The 16,324-nt window shown below is 41.3% G+C and overlaps 1 protein-coding gene across 2 annotated transcripts in view; it reads left to right on the forward strand.

Annotated features, from left to right (window-relative positions):
• LOC118427317 (unconventional myosin-XVI-like) overlaps positions 1 to 16,072 on the forward strand; it is a 36,698-nt gene extending 20,626 nt beyond the window's left edge. Inside the window, exons 18-37 of one of the 2 annotated variants that reach the window (XM_035837051.1) lie at positions 674 to 745; positions 1,189 to 1,324; positions 1,896 to 2,040; positions 2,145 to 2,225; positions 2,677 to 2,712; positions 3,944 to 4,114; positions 4,778 to 4,853; positions 5,464 to 5,624; positions 6,272 to 6,343; positions 6,618 to 6,742; positions 7,153 to 7,233; positions 7,510 to 7,612; positions 8,012 to 8,108; positions 8,510 to 9,099; positions 9,766 to 10,834; positions 11,345 to 11,488; positions 12,052 to 12,228; positions 12,772 to 12,860; positions 14,734 to 14,832; positions 15,620 to 16,072. In XM_035837051.1, the coding sequence (XP_035692944.1) occupies positions 674 to 745; positions 1,189 to 1,324; positions 1,896 to 2,040; positions 2,145 to 2,225; positions 2,677 to 2,712; positions 3,944 to 4,114; positions 4,778 to 4,853; positions 5,464 to 5,624; positions 6,272 to 6,343; positions 6,618 to 6,742; positions 7,153 to 7,233; positions 7,510 to 7,612; positions 8,012 to 8,108; positions 8,510 to 9,099; positions 9,766 to 10,834; positions 11,345 to 11,488; positions 12,052 to 12,228; positions 12,772 to 12,860; positions 14,734 to 14,832; positions 15,620 to 15,814 (3,719 nt within the window). In that variant the 3' untranslated portion in view covers positions 15,815 to 16,072. The remainder of the gene's footprint in view (positions 1 to 673; positions 746 to 1,188; positions 1,325 to 1,895; positions 2,041 to 2,144; positions 2,226 to 2,676; positions 2,713 to 3,943; positions 4,115 to 4,777; positions 4,854 to 5,463; positions 5,625 to 6,271; positions 6,344 to 6,617; positions 6,743 to 7,152; positions 7,234 to 7,509; positions 7,613 to 8,011; positions 8,109 to 8,509; positions 9,100 to 9,765; positions 10,835 to 11,344; positions 11,489 to 12,051; positions 12,229 to 12,771; positions 12,861 to 14,733; positions 14,833 to 15,619) is intronic. The other variant, XM_035837052.1, reaches the window with a different exon arrangement.
• Positions 16,073 to 16,324: the final 252 nt, after the last annotated feature.

Consider the following 16,324-nt stretch of genomic DNA (forward strand, 5'->3'; position numbering starts at 1 on the left):
GTCATCATTTGCATAATTGATATCTATCGACATTTTTCTCCCTTGCCAGCTACATATGTGACAGTTTGAAAGTCCTATCATGGAATGCAGTGGATTTATAAAATGTCTCATTTAATTATGCAAATTAGCTTATGATTTGCATAATTAGTATACCATTCTGTAGTCATCACTCATTCTATCTACATACCAAAAATCATGACGATCCGTCAACACGTTGTAGAGTTATTCTCGTCTAAAGTTTGAAAGGAAACCGGCGCCTGCAGTTCCAAAAAAGCCGCTAGGGGGCCCAAACTCACAGCACTTACTCTCTGCCTCGAGGGCTATCTACCACTCAAAAATTATGACCACAGCATGTCCAGAACACGAGATTTAAAAAATTGAGTTTCCGCTGCAGTACCTTAGCAAGCCGCTAGGGGGCCCATTATCAAACTTGACCTTCGTTTTCCCTACCCCTACCCACCTACCAAATATCATCAGGATCCATCCAAGGCAGACACACACACACAGACACACAAACACGCCCAAAACATAACCTTAGCCATTCTGGCAAAGATAATGAATGTCAGATAGTCCTATCTTATAAGGTAATTGTCATGAAAAGTATGATTGTAATAAAGCTCCATGCCAATTTTGTCAAGTTCAATCTCATTGAGCTCCCCTTTGTTTTATCCAGTTTCGGAGATGATCCAAGTGCCTTCAGAAGAACTGGACTCCGCCCTCACATCAGAGATCACTGTCACCAGAGGTACATACAAGATGACATAGTACATGTAATTTCAGTTTGGAGTAAAGTAAAGAAGACAAATTTTTATTGTAACGTGATTGCCACACAATTGGCATTGCCATTCTGAAATGTTGCTACCACTACAATTAGTACAATGTACTTGATAAATACAATGTACATGACATTGTATATGTTAATTTCTCCTTTTTAATTCTCTCATCGCAAGTTCGAATTTTCTAAGACAAACATGGGAAAGATCTGCCATTTATCCTGATTATTGCCAGTACAAGTACCATGTCTTAAAACTTTTGTAGTGGTCTTATTTCATGGATTTGTTGTGACCACTGCAAATTTGTACCAATGCAAATGTACATTTTCAATGATTAACTTTACTGCAAAATTGTACTGAAACTTGTAAGTAAATGAAGTTACAGTGTACTTGTTCTTTATTACGCATTTCCCAGGTGAGGCTATCAGACGTCAGAGGGATGTGTACCATGCAGGAGACTGTAGAGACGCCCTGGCCAAAGCCCTGTATGCCAGACTATTTGGCTGGGTGGTCAATGGTATCAACCACCTACTGCAGCCTCTGGAAGATAGGTAGGCACTCTTCTTTTTCTTCTATATTAAGTGGCTAACCTCATTAAGCTGATGGCTCCAAGCACAGTGCGTAAGACGTACAAGGCTATGTTTTGATCCCACTCACACTGGTAAGGACCCCTACTCTTGTGTGGTGGGTGCTCGATGTGCGTTTCTCAAAGACAGGACTGCCATTTAATATCTTATTAGGGGGACATCCTTAGCTTAAGCTAAGGAGTACTATTCATTTTTACCTGAAGTAAGAAAAGTCATGTAAATTGTATTTTACAAGGACACAAGATAGGTGACATGACAGGCTTTGAACCCTGACCTCTGGGGTTCTGGACCATAAATGCTGCTGTCACACAACACGACCAAACACACTGTTGTATCATTGGCTATGACGATTTGAGTTAACTTTGCATGTTAAAAAAAGTGGGCACTTACTGTGCGAGTGGATCAAATAGTTGTCCAGATATACAACTTTTCAGTACAAACCTGGTGTTACACCACGAGGCAGTTTAGCAGGCATGCAATACAAGCAAAAGGGCAGACCTTTATCAATCACCTGGTACTGTTTGTACACTTACAGTCCTGAAGACACCCTGGAGGTAGGAGTTCTGGACATCTTTGGGTTTGAGGATTTCTCCAGGAACAGTTTCGAGCAGCTGTGCATCAACTTAGCCAACGAACAACTGCAGAACTTCTTCAACAAGCATGTCTTCCAACAGGAGCAGGTAATTCAAAGGTTTCATACATTGTTTTTTTACAAAACTGTACAGTTTTAGTAATTAGTTATTACGTAACTTATTAAATACTCACGAGTCCCGATATCTTACAGGAAGCGTACCAATCAGAAGGGGTCACCATGGAGCTGGTACGCTTTGTGGACAACAAACCAACTGTGGATCTCTTCCTACAGGTTAGACATCTATGTACTATATCTATGTGACCCGTGTTATGGTCCAGTTTCTTTGTACATCACTTCTTTGCATATGATTTACACACTATAATGTTAGGTGTATGTCGTGTTGGTTTGTACAGGATTGTTCAGACAAAAAGAATTTCTCTGCCTACTTAAACATGTCACAGTAGAGATTAGAATCTGGGAGAATCTAAGAATTCTAATCTTTCCTAGGACAATCCAAGATTCTCCTAGGAGAGATTGGAATTCTAACAGAATACTATTGGAATTCTAATATCTCCTAGGACAATTGGGAATTCTGATAGGACAATCTCTAATTCTGCTAGACAGAACTTCAGATAAGGTAAAAAGAAATTAGACTGAATCATTTTGCAATTAACATATTGAATACATTGAGAATAAGACATAGATTAAATTGTGTAAATAGTTTCAACGTTTCCTTTTGCAGACATGGGATGTGGACACTGTCGTGATAAAGCGATGGGTATCAGAAATTTTTGCCTCAGAGTTTGTGGTGTTGCTTGGAGTTTGGTGATGCTTGTTTGGTGTGTAAAGGGGCTTGAATTTACAACAGTGCTGCCACACTACCAAAAATGATTTTTTCTTATTTTTCTTACCCCATGGACAATTCTTATATGAAGAAAAATATTCTTGCAGGAAGAAAATTGAGAATAAAATTCAAGCAAAACGAGAAACCACAAATTTTGTTTTAGACATTTAAGCAAAATCTTCTTATTTTTTCTTATGATGCAAGAAAAAAATTCTACAAATTCTTGTTTTTTTCTAACCAGATTCAACTCTTAAGAAATACAAGAATTTTTTTCTTCCTGGAAGATAAATTTTCTGTGAGGAAGCAAAACAAGATAAACAAGAAGAGGCATTTTAAGAAATACAAGAAAACAAATCTCAAATTTTCTCAAAAACTTGACAAGCAAAAATTTGCTTGCCCCATGGACAAGCACATTTTTCTAAGATTTCTTGGGGACAGAATAATTTTCTTCCTGGAAGAAAAATTTTCTGTGAGGAAGCAAAACAAGATAAACAAGAAAAAGCATTTTTGGTAGTGCACTTTACACAATGATTACCAGTTTCTTTGCATTTCTAATCAGCATGACAGCATCAATTTTTTGCAGTGTGGACAGTTGGTTAGATGATTGTTTTTGATTCCTTTGACATTGACAATTTCTACCAAGATGTCATTCTGAAATCAAGAATATACAGTGTCTTATAATGTCATCATGTATTGCATTGATATGATTGATATTCACATGTTGTTGACAAAAAGAACACTGTTTTTGTATCCCATGAGTGCTGTGTGCTGTAGTCTTTAGTATGACCCACCCTTAATGTAAACCCACAACCTCACGATTGCAAGGTGAGCCATCTAGGCAATTGTACTGGTCAGTCAAAGTATACTAACAATGTTTAAAGGCAATTCAGTCCTTACAACTGGGTAAAATTTGGACATTTACTTCAGGATGTTTTGAGTGGCAGCTACATGTATCACTCTTCTTTAGCGTCACTACATGTAGAAACAATGAAGAGTGATAGATGTCACTCATAACCCCCAGAAGGAAATCTCCAAGTTTTAATCTATTGTAGAGATTGAATTGCATTTAGAAATTGTTTACCTGGATGTCTAACCTTCATAAACGTATACTAAGATCGAATCCTTGGAAACTCTTTCAAGTTAGTTATTTTCCCTCACAACGTAGAAGCCGACGGGTATCCTGTCAGTGTTAGATGAGGAGAGCCACTTCCCCAAGGCTACTGACTTCTCCCTGGCCACCAAACTGCACCGTACGGCAGGACACACGGCACCACACATCTACATTGTACCCAGGGACGCTGGCGCCAGTTTCTCCATCACACACTACGCTGGCAGGGTTTGTTTGTTTGTTTGTTTGTTTGTTTGTATGTCCCAAATCTACTCACCTTGGAAGGGCCAAGACCCCTCTTCTTCACCAACCCATTAAACAGTTTCTTATCTCGCAAGTCACACAGTGGCTATGATCTCTGCTGTGACAAATTATGGCTTCACGTACATGTAGTCGAACAAAGAGACACGAGCTGTCATTTATGCCTAGAGCTCTAGCGATCTGAAGTTGTACAGCGCGGATTTGCAATGTATCTACTTCCTAAATGCAGCATGCTCTAGCGTGAAATTGACTCCTATAACTTTGTTGATGATAATGATTGATTATTTTAATGTTTATGTTAGATTTTAATGAATAAGGAATATTTGATATATTGTTAGTTGAATAATTGTTGTAAGTAAAACACATTTCAGTTGCAAGGTTTTACAAAAACTAAACCATTCATTTAAGGTTTTATTTATTCTGACGACTGATTGCAGCATGTTGGCAACTGTAACCATTCTGGCAAAAGTGTGGCCCCGTGAAATACCTGCCTAAGTCTTTGTTTACTCTGACTGAGCAATTGAATTTCTTTAGATGTTCTTCCTGATCATGACTTTGTTTCTTTGTCAGGTTTACTTGTGATTTGTGCATGCCTATTTTTATGTTGAGACCCTTTTCTTTCCCTTTAAGGTGACCTATGACGTGAATGGTTTCTTGGAAAAGAACAGAGACACCCTTCCCAATTCTGTGCTCTTGGTTTTAAAGAGTAAGTTGTCCAAAATAGATCCACATAAAAGTTTTGCAAAAATATACCTTACAATATAAAGTTAAGATAAGCCAAATAACAGTCACTCCAGCAACTTGTTATGATTTTGGAAGCAGTCAGATGTTTCAGATAGCATCCACTGGCTTTTGTGATTGACACAAAGTAAGATCTGTTGATCAGCAAGTTTATAACGAAAAAGAAGGAACTTTTGGATGATGTCTGAAACATTTGACAGTTTCCAAAATGATATCCAGTTGCTTGAGGAACTGATATTTGGCATATCTTATTACCTGGATGTCTAACCTTCATTGATAATTTCTATTTTGCATTTCAAAGAGTCAAACATATTGTTTCTTATGTGAACCTTGTTTGAAGCTTTTTGCTCATGCGACATGTTTTGATTTGTATTCATATAAGCTTATTTTTATGATGTTATCAATAATGTATAATACTGAAGCAAAGATTTAAGTTTCTAAACCATTTCTTTACAACAATTTTCAATCCCTTACTGGGAAATAGATATGATACTCATGACAAACCACTTGATGATCATTACTGTACCATCCCCTCGTAACCCCCCTGCTGACCAATAGTGTACCCTCCCCTGTAGCGAGCAGCAGCCTGTTGATACGTGAGATGTTCCAGAGCCGTATGACGAGGACAGGTTCTCTCGCGCCCAGCGCCCGCCAGCTGCAGTCCAGACGGGTCATCAAACCCAACCAATCACCATTCTCCTTCTTCAGGAAGAGGAGCTCTGTGCACCAGTCAAAGGTAAAACTTGTGGGGGTGAAAAGCACAGTTCAATGCTAAACTAAAAGAGATACTATGTGGATTTGGACATCTCTGAGTGACCATTTACCAGTACTGTAACAACCATTTATGTAAAGTTTACAGTAATTTACTGTCACGGTATGGAGATAAAAGAGTTTTCAGTTTTTCAAAGTTTGCAGGAGCACTATATTCAAATACTGTATGGTACAACTGTACATGAAATGGTGGCAAAAGTTTGAGAATTACTGTTATTTTGATAGATCTGTCATGCTATAAACTTAAAGGCACTTCCATATAGAAAATGAGAGGTTTTCAATGGAAATACGAGTATTGATGTTTCTCTGTTTCTACCATGATATCTATGTTTTACCATATCCGTATGTGCTCACATCTAATTTCGGGTTTCAAATTCATAATTATGCAATGCTTCCTGATTGGAAGATCTGGGAGCAATCAAATTGTATATTCAGGATTGTCCCTCTTGCGCTTGTTCATTGGCTTCTTCTGATCATGTTGTCATAGTGAACACATGCACAAATTCTAGTCTGTCCAGGTCTTTTGCCTTTACTTGTAGGAAACATTACTCTAGTAGGGAAAAAGAGTCTTGACAAATTTAAAGTAAAACATTGTTGTTTTGTTGCCTACAGTTGCACCGACCAGTATCTGCAGCCCTGAGCAGTGAAAGAAAGGGACCAGCTACAGTCGCGTTTCACTTCAAGGTAATCTGCTGTACAGTTGTGCCCTCTAACAGTTTCTCTGAGAACTGCAATAGTTGTATTGAGAAACAGTTCTTTGATAAGAATTACATGACGTGTATTCAATGCAATTCCTGCATAGAATAGTATCTTGGTGACTATAGAAAGTTTGAACACATATCAGAAATTTACCATGACCACTTTGATTTGAGTTGTACAGGAGTTCTGCAGTACTGTATACTGTTTTATTTGTTCTTAAACTTTACAACAACTTTCTTTGCCTGATGTCTTTGTCCAGAACTCCTTGTCAGAGTTGATAGCCAAGATGTCCTCATCCAGGCCTCACTTTGTGCGCTGTATCAAGCCTAACACAGGGAAGCAGCCTGACAGTCTGGACCCGGGCTATGTCCTTACACAACTCAGGTCTGAAAATAGTGCAGCTTAATATATACTACAATGTATGTAGGCTAGACTTCAACATTGGTTAGTTAGTTATGGCTATTGAATGACTAGATTAAAGCATGTAATAACTGTAATTCAAAAATGTTGGTAGATTCCTTTTATTGAACTTTAATCTTCCACTTTTAACTTTTATTATTTGTTTTACCAGAACAAACACTCATGTCATTGACCTGTTTTTGTGTAGGCCTGGTGTACAATACATAACATTTTACAACATCATTTACAATATCATAACACATTAAACAATTACAGAATATAAGCAAGAAGGAGATGCTTTTTTGGCTGAAAGGTAGACTAGTCCGCTGTTGGCAGTTGATTTTACCATTAGGATTGCCTAACCTTTTTTCCTGTTTGCTTCCATATCTTAACAGATACACAGGAGTGTTGGAGACTGTACGTATCAGAAAGCTGGGCTTTCCTATCAGACTGCCATTTCAGGACTTTCTGGACAGGTGTGCATACTTTCTTAAAAGTTTTGAATTAATCCCAATATTGCAGCTTTGTGTAGTAATCCAAAGTTTTCTTCATTGTGATATTAAGAACTATAAATGCTCAACTTTGGGTGTTTCCTTGTTCTTCAGTATTGTTGAGGACCCACTTTTATTGCACATAGGATGTCAACAAAACCCTTGTCTTCTTGAACATTCAACATTGCTTGTTGTGATTGTTGAACAGCCTTGTAAATACAGAGAAACAGAAAATGTATCATTGATGTGCTGTACCCACAGATACCCTGCCTTGACTATGTGTGCAGTGGCACCTGACAGTGAGGACACAGCTGTCAGCAGGTGTAAGCAGGTGCTGAAGTACTGTAAGCTGCAGCAGTATCAGGTGAGGCTAGGAATAGACCTGGACAAGGCTAAAATGTGATAGGGCAAATTTTATGATAGTTAACAAATATCTCAAAGGCTGTCACATTACAAAACACTTGAAAGTTAATACTCTTACCCCTTACTCCCAAAAGAACTAGCTTACTACACTTATTGTTGTAAAAAAATTTACTTTAAATGATGAAATTTCAAATATTTTCCTAACATAGCATTTGCTACATGTAGATAAAACTCAGTGACACTATCCATTAACATACTAGGTTGAAACAATCCATGCTAAAGAGAATGTAATGTAGACATATACCTCGACACACTGCTTTCTATTATGTGTCATCATAATTTGACATGTGTAGCTGAAATGAATAATATGAGCATTGCCATCCCCCCTCCCTCTCTCTAGCTGGGTCGTACCAAGGTGTTCCTGAGGTACTGGCACCCTGAGCAGCTGGAGTCTATCACTGTCAACCTGCAGGAGAAGGTGGTCATCTGCCAGAAAGGTGGGTTGTTTGACATTGTGTAGTGTGCAAGGATGTCGCTGTAGCTCAACTGGTACCACTTTAATCAAACAGCCATGCACTAAGCAAATCTGCATCAAACTCATAACCTTCTAGGTAAAGTTGATTATTTGTTTGGGGATTAAATCCTCTTCTCCACATGAGTTTTTACCTCCAAGAAAAAATTGAGGGTTTTATTGGTCTGTGTGTGCATCTGTGTGTCTGTCTGTATTTCTGTGGTGAGCATAACTTTAGAACCTCTTGTTGGATTGTGATGATATTTGGTATGTGGGTAGGGGTTGAGAAGACAAAGGTCAAGGTCGATTTTGGGCCCCCTGGTGTGACCTTGTTAGTCTTCTACATGTACTTTGCAGTGATGTAGGCTGCCTCTTATTTTTTTGCAGTTGGGCGGGGTTACCTTGCCAGAAGAGACTACAGATCGCTACTGAGCACCAAACAGACCCAGCAGAAATATGTGTCCAAATTCCTTCAGTCTGTCGAGGACTATGGATCCAAGGTGAACAACGACATTTTGCGGCTCTGTTCCATAGACTCTCTACGCAGCAATGCCCGGATGAGCGTCGTGGCCCGTAATGTCGGAAACACGAACTCTGTTGCCCCAGATATTGGTGATTCTAAACTACCGGACCCAGATATCATCAAGGAAGGGTCCATTCGTGCCATGTACCCCCCTCCCACACCTAGAATTGCCTTGGCAACATTGTCGTCACTCCTGCCCCCCTCCCCACCACCCCTTCTGAAGAAGAAGTCTAGAGAAACCAGTGATTTTCCACCCCCTCCTCCAACCTCTGATGGTGATGATGATGACTACATGCCTCCACCACCGCCAGTGGATTCCATGGACTTGGTAGATTCCATGGATCTCCCTCCTCCCCCAGAGGAATTCTTAGATGCTGAGAATTCCCCACCAGAAGATGTCTTTGTTGCACCGTCAGATACAGCAACACAAGCAAACCAGACAACAGCTGGCAAGGTACAGTGTTTTCCATCATAAAACTCTTGGAATTGCTAAATAGCAGTTACTCAGGCAACTGGATTATGACATTTGGAAATGGTCAGACGTCTAACCGTTTCCAAAATCATAATATCCAATTGTTTGACTCACTACTATTTTGATGTATCGTTTTACCAGGATGTCTACCTTCAGCAACATAATGTTAACATCAATCTGATGTTCGTTAATTTTCTATTATCAATTTTCAATGATAATTGATGACTTGTATTATTTCATGTACCAAGTCTGCATATGATTTCATGGTGTATGTGCACTTGTCTTACAAACACAGTGCATTCCTTACCTGTACAATCATATAGAAGTAGAGAAATGCATGGAATACAAAAGAGCAAAAGAACTTGCTCTAAAGAATAGAAAGAAGAAAAACAGTTCCTTAGAAATAAACCAGGCTATGATAAAGCAAGCAAACTGAATGTAAACAAATCATACATGTAGTTTCATGATGGTGAAAAATGGTGAATGTGGTAAGTATTTGAGTATAGAAAAAGATTTTGAAAATCGAAATAGCTCAAGAATGTGAGGACTGCCCTTAGCGAAAGGAGTAAAGAAATGTTTCCATTGATGATTTTAATCCATTCAGTAGCCCTGAAACACTGTTGCATGTTTTGTTTATTTTCCCCACAGACACAGCAGGGACAGGAAAACTGGAAAGAGCAGTGGCATCAACATGTACAGCACATCCACCAACAGCACTCACAGCAGAGTCTTTCTGCTGTCCCTCCCTCCTCAACAACCAACCAGGAAAACAACTCTGCAAGGACTAGAAATGTGACAAGGCCGTCGGGCAAGCCTCCCCCTGCCCCACCCAAGAGGAGTCCTGAAACTCGCCTCAGCACATACCTAGCAGATGCGGAAACGCCTGTTTCTCCAAATTCTACAAGTCATCAAGCATTACAAACTAAAAAGAGGAGCCCTTCCCATGACTCCAAAACTCCACACAACATTCCTACTGAAGAGGTTAGGTCTCCAAATGAGGTCCAAAAGCCTAGAGTTACAAGCAACCCACCTGATGTTGTCCCCAATGAACAGAACATCCCTCCGCCACCTAAGGAGCCTGCCCCCCTCCCCCCTCCTGTGCCTGACAAGAAAAAGTGGCGCATGACAGACATTCCAAGAACGAAGAATCCGCCTCACATCTTCCCTCTCAGAAGCGCACAGTCTGCATCAGAGCTGTCTACTCTACCTTCCCCACCCCCTGGAGTGCCACCACCACCCCCAGGCCCTGCACCTCAGGTACCCGACAAAGTGAGGAAAACTAGCCGACCGATATCCTTGGTTATCACTCAGAATGTCCATGAGGACAGCATGCCCAGTGTAATGTCCAGTATGCCCATCTCCCTCCGGCCAGTGTCAGTCCCAGAATCCCCCAGGACAAAGCAGCCTTCTGTCCCATCATCCCCTGGTGCTGACCGCCTCCCTCCCCCTCCGCCAGACTTCCTGCCCCCGCCACCCCCAGGGAGAAGTTCAGGGGTCGCTCCCTCAAGGGCGCCTCCCCCACCCCCTGGTGGTCCTCAAAAAATGCCTCCCCCACCCCCTGGTGCAGGCCGAGGATTGCCACCTCCACCACCCACAGGATCAGGTCATGCTGTGCCTGCACCACCCCCACCCCCTGCACCTGCTGCAGGCACTGAGACTGGTGGGGGTGGGGGACTGCTGGCAGCCATCGCTAATGCCAAGCTGAAGAAAACAGAAGGTATTTCAGAAAATTCTGTTCTTTTTTGTGTATGTATGTGTGTATTCCTGAGTGTGTGTGTGTGTGTGTGTGTATTTGTGTGTGTGTGTGTGTGTGTATTTGTGTGTGTGTATTTGTTTATTTTTTTGTCTGTGCTTGTGTGTATTGTTTGTGTGTGCAAGTATGTGTATTTGTGTGCATGTATTTTCTTGTGTGTGCGTATTTATGTGTGTGCATACATGTATGTGTCTGTTCGTGTGTGTGTGTGTTTGTATGCAGTTGCTTGTGTATGCATGTGTGTGTGTGTGTGTGCAAGGAGGTTGAAAAAAGGAACTTCCTAAATGGTATGTGAGAGAGAGAGACAGACACCTCTGTCATAAACTTGAGGCTTCGCTTTTGCTAAGGCTTCGCTTTCCATTATCATGATTCAAGACATGTCACAAAAAGGTTTTTTAACACATTTAACGCATAACTATACATGCACAATCACAGTTTTCTAACCATCAGACATATTTTGCCTCTCATGATTAGCTGATGTGGCGTCAGACACGGGCAGCAAGAACTCCCGACGCAGTTCCTCCACCAGTTCATCTGACTCCCATGATGCACTGCTGGCAGAGATTCAGGCTAAAGTGGGTCAGAGGAAGGCAGGCACCAGACCAGTCCAGCCTGCTGGTAAGTGTTCCGAGGCTCACCGTGTCTGTTCATGATAGAACCGTTCACAACCAATGTATGCACATACTTAGGAGGGTCTGCTTGGTCTTTTCTGTAAGGTGTTTGCAGGCCTTTTGAATTTCACAAAAATCTTAGGGAAGATATGTTTATGAAGGTTAGTCATCCAGGTAAGTAATATTCAAAAATAGAGAAGATATTTCATTTCTCATAATTCATAATGAGGAGGTGAAAATTTGTGGTAATGCTTAGCCATGCATTTCACGTAAAGCATAATCGAGCCTAAAAATTTCCAATGAATTGTACCTTAAACATTTGCCACTCAAAATGTAGGAAAAAGCATTTCACAGGGTGAAAGGGTTAATATTTTTCCAGAATAACTACAGGGGAAAGGGACACTACATGGTTGTACGGACACTACAAGGGGTACGGACACCACAAGGGGTACAGAAACTACAGGGGTACAAACACTACATGGGGGGTATGGACACTACATGGGGTTTATAACTGTAACTGCTATCATAATACATGTAACGTTATCTATTCTTATCTATTCTTCTTCTCAGGCCCGGGAGCGACCATTGTTGTTGACTCAAGAGTTCCCCCCCACCAGCCAAATGGTCACATCCCAGGGAGTGTAGAGTTGAACCAGGGGAAGAGTTTACCTGTTCCAACTGAAGGGGTGGTAAAGAAGCCTCCACCTGCCCCTCCAAAACCCAAACTGAAGCCTGATGAAGAGTTTGGTAAGAATCCAGGCTTACATATTGTTGAGCAGAATGCAATGATTGTTTTGCATATGCTGTGATGTCAGATAACGCAGCCCTAAGGACACTTAGGCCAGCAAAAGATGTTCTGTCCTGAAAAAAGTTAGGGTCGGTAGATGTAGGTAGGATTTTGTTTACCTTTTATTTATTTAGATTTTGGCCAAAGTAATGCAACAAATTAATACAGTTAAACAAATTGTAAAACTGAAATCAGGCACTTATATCTTATATATTTGAATAACTTACACAGGTCACAATGTTGACAATCCAATCATTTACTACTTGAGAGGTTGCATTAATTATGCAAATTATGGACTTATTTGCATAACTGGAATCTGCTTATCTTCCACCTGCCACAAAGTACACATGTTACTGAATAAGTTTTGTTACGTTTGTACATTTTTCATAGAGAGACCTCGCTGAGACCCTGACAGATCTTAGGATAGCACTGATCTATAGATAATTATAATTGTGTAAGACATAGAGAAGTACAACTGTTGTTCTTTTGACCTCCGTTATTAGATCCTTCCAATCTGAAGGTTGTGGACATACCAGAGGATCTCCCTGCATGGAAGAAAGCTCTGTATGAAAAAAGGAACCAACAAGTCTTGGTAAGCAAAAGTTTTATTTTCTTATTTCTCTTAAGTTGTAGCTTCTACAGTATTTAATTAATTCCATCACATCTCCTATGCAAAATGCTAGTCCTTCCATCTTTGTCTAAGAAAAATCAATATGAACATTTGGGGCTACATCTATGAAATTTTTCCTCTTTCTATTGAAGTGACAGCTATTGTCGTGTTGATCATTTTGTCACTTTTATTCTGTTAGCAAAATACATAGACAAGCTTAAAACTATGACAAGGTTATAAATTTGTTTAATAAATAAGGTCAATTTTTCTCAATTCGTCTTTAAAGGACAGCATCAGAAAATTTTCAATTCTTTATTTTCCAGTAGTTTACTCATTAAAAAGTTGATGTACGTCAATTTTTACATTGATCCGCCTAATATGACCCTCTAGACACGTTTGAACTTCGCGCTCTCCTCCTCTCCCCGCCGCGCTGGCCGATGACGTAATGGCCTCGTTCTGATCGTCTGAGATTGTATGACGTCACGGATCCGAAACTTCTAGCCAGCCATTTTGCTCGGTGAACCTCGGCCCTCTCAGCGGTAAATAATCACCCCGCCATTCTGGAGTTCAGTTTGTTGTCATTGAAAATTACTTTCGTGGACCTGTAAGTCGCATTGTGAGCTGTCTACGAAGCCATAGTCCCCGGGAGACTGAACATGAATAAGCTTGCCTGCGTGTGAACCGCGCGGCGACGGAACGAAATCAAAACAATGGTGGTGGGGGAGGTTCACGCACCGTGCCATTCTGGACTATTACAAGAGCGAGTTCGGGTCAGTTCTTACCTTCTCCTTTCCGGACAGCACAGCGATAATTACACATAAGCTTCCACGAATTTTGGTTGAATTCACAATTGTCCAACTGGCAGGGACATTAAAAAAAATCATTCTCTGACAACATACCCTTGATCGCTACATATCGAACGATCCCCCTTCCGCGCCGAAACATACATACAGCATTGTTGTTTTTACATACAACACAGGCCGGCATTGTGAATGGCGCGAAATGTCGGCTTCGTTTCAGAGTCCGTGATTTGTTTTGAATGAACCCCCAGCAATCTCCGCCAAAGCTACATGATTGAAAAACCGACCAGTCCAGATAATTTACCCGAGAAACAGAAAATAAAGTGAGAGGGGCGTAACTCGCACGATCTGTACAAGTTGTGGTGCTATCTGTTTCGGCGCGAAAAGGGGGTTGTTCGATATGTAGCGATCAAGGGTATGTTGTCAGTAGAACAAACGAGGTCTACAACTGTGAATTCAACCAAAATTCGTGGAAGCTTACGTGTAATTATCACTGTGCTGTTCGGAAAGGAGAAGGTAAGAACTGACCCGAACTCGCTCTTGTAATAGTCCAGAATGGCACGGTGCGTGAACCTCCCCAAAAACCATTGTTTTGATTTCGTCCCGTCGCCGCGCGGTTCACCCGCTGCAGACAAGCTAATTCATGTTCAGTCTCCCGGGGACTATGGCTTCGTAGACAGCTCACAACGCGACTTACAGGTCCACGAAGTTAATTGTCAACAACAACGGACTGGCTTCCAGAATGGCGGTGTGATTTCCCACCGAAGGGACCGAGGTTCACCGAGCAAAATGGCTGGCATGGCCAGAAGTTTCAATTCTGATTTGTGACGTCAGCGCGCAGGCAATCAGAACGAGGCCATTACGTCATCGGCCAGCGCGGCGGGAGAGGGGAGGAGAGCGCGAAGTTCAAACGTGTCTACAGGGTCATATTGGGCGGATTAATGTAAAAATTGACGTAAATCAACTTTTTAATGAGTAAACTACTGGAAAATAATGAATTGAAGATTTTCTGATGCTTTCCTTTAAGTATCTAAAATCGGAAATTCTTTTTTTAGGAGGCTTTAGAGCAGCAGAAGGAGGTTGAAGACAAGTGGGCCAATGTGCCAGACTGGAAGAGAAAACTGCTGCAGGAGAAACAGCAGAAACAACAGGAGGTCAGGAAACAGTCATCTGTCGTAGACATAGAAATAGATCTGCAACCAGTTTACTGTACAGTTGCAGTAACAGTCTGTTAGGTGGAGCACCCATCTACATCGCAAGTCAGGACTGCAGTAGTTCTGTAACGATCTGCTAGGTGGAGCACCTATCTACACAGCTGGTCTGGACTGCAATAGATACTTAACAGCTTAAATCCTATCTACATTGCTGGTCTGGGCTGCAGTTGACTGTTAAGCCAAAAGAATCTCTCACAGGAAACACAGGATTTGTGCATTATTTAGTGGTAACCTGCATGGGTACGATACCCCATAGTAACAGGTAGCCTGGATACCATACCTCCACAGCAGGGGTCTAGTCAGCGTCCGTTTTTCCGTCAATTGACGGAAATTTGCTGCGTCTGACGGAAATTTTTTAAAACCAATCCGTCAACCTTGACGGACAAAAATCCTTGGTGGAAGCTACAGGCGGCTTGGGGACGCTGTCTACGGCCGTAAAAGCCACACACTGTTTCTTTTGCTATTGTTACGATTGTTGACAATGTGTGTCGGCGCCCTTTCGCATACGATAATCTCATTAAAACCCGTTTTTCAAGGTCTCAGTTCAGTCCTTCTAATTAATTTTTGCGGTTTTCGCGACGATTGTAATTGGCTGACGGAAAAAAAATTCGAGCTGGCTAAAGCCCTGCTCCACAGTAACCTCTGGCTAAATCGTTTTGAGTGCTAACCACATAACATTTCTGATTGATTTGTATCAACTCTGTACTTTGCTTCTTTTCCCCATCAGGTGAGATCGGAAGAAGACGAAGTCAAAAGAAAAGAAGATGAGAGGAAGAAGAAATTGGCGGCCATGCCCACGTGGAAAAGAAACCTTGTCAAGAAAAAGATGGAGAAATCAAAGGAAGCCGAGCCCAAAGATCAGGAGACCAAACTACCAGAACCACCGAGGGAGGAAGTAGAACCAGAGAGAACAGCACTCTAGATGAACAGTAGATAGAACAGCAGATGGGTCAGACAGGGGTTCTTTTGGTGGTATTTTGCAGCCTCTCTACACATGATGCACACTAGCGAGAGGTTGAAAATAACAACAAAACTAGAAAGGCAACATTTGCAAACAAATCCATAATGTTTACTGCCAGGTGGTATAGACTAACGTTTAACTACTGCTCTGTTTACTCTTACTCAGACACATTCATACATTTTGTATATATGGTGACCAGCCTTTCAGCTTTGTCCTGCCACTTACAGTCAAACCTGTATTAGGGGCCACCTCTACAGAGGGGCCACCTGCCCATAGTGGCCACTTTTTGTCGGTCCCTTGGGTATTTTATCTACAAGTTGCCACCTCTATACAGAGGCCACCTGTCTACAGTGGCCAAATTTGTCCGGTCCCTTGAGTGGCCGCTATAGACAGGTTTGACTGTACTACATTTTGTAGTTGACACCATAGCATGTGTAACCATGGTAACAGCACTCCGGTTCAGGTCATCGA

This window comes from Branchiostoma floridae, chromosome 12, assembly GCF_000003815.2.
Source record: "Branchiostoma floridae strain S238N-H82 chromosome 12, Bfl_VNyyK, whole genome shotgun sequence".
NCBI lineage: Eukaryota > Metazoa > Chordata > Leptocardii > Amphioxiformes > Branchiostomatidae > Branchiostoma > Branchiostoma floridae.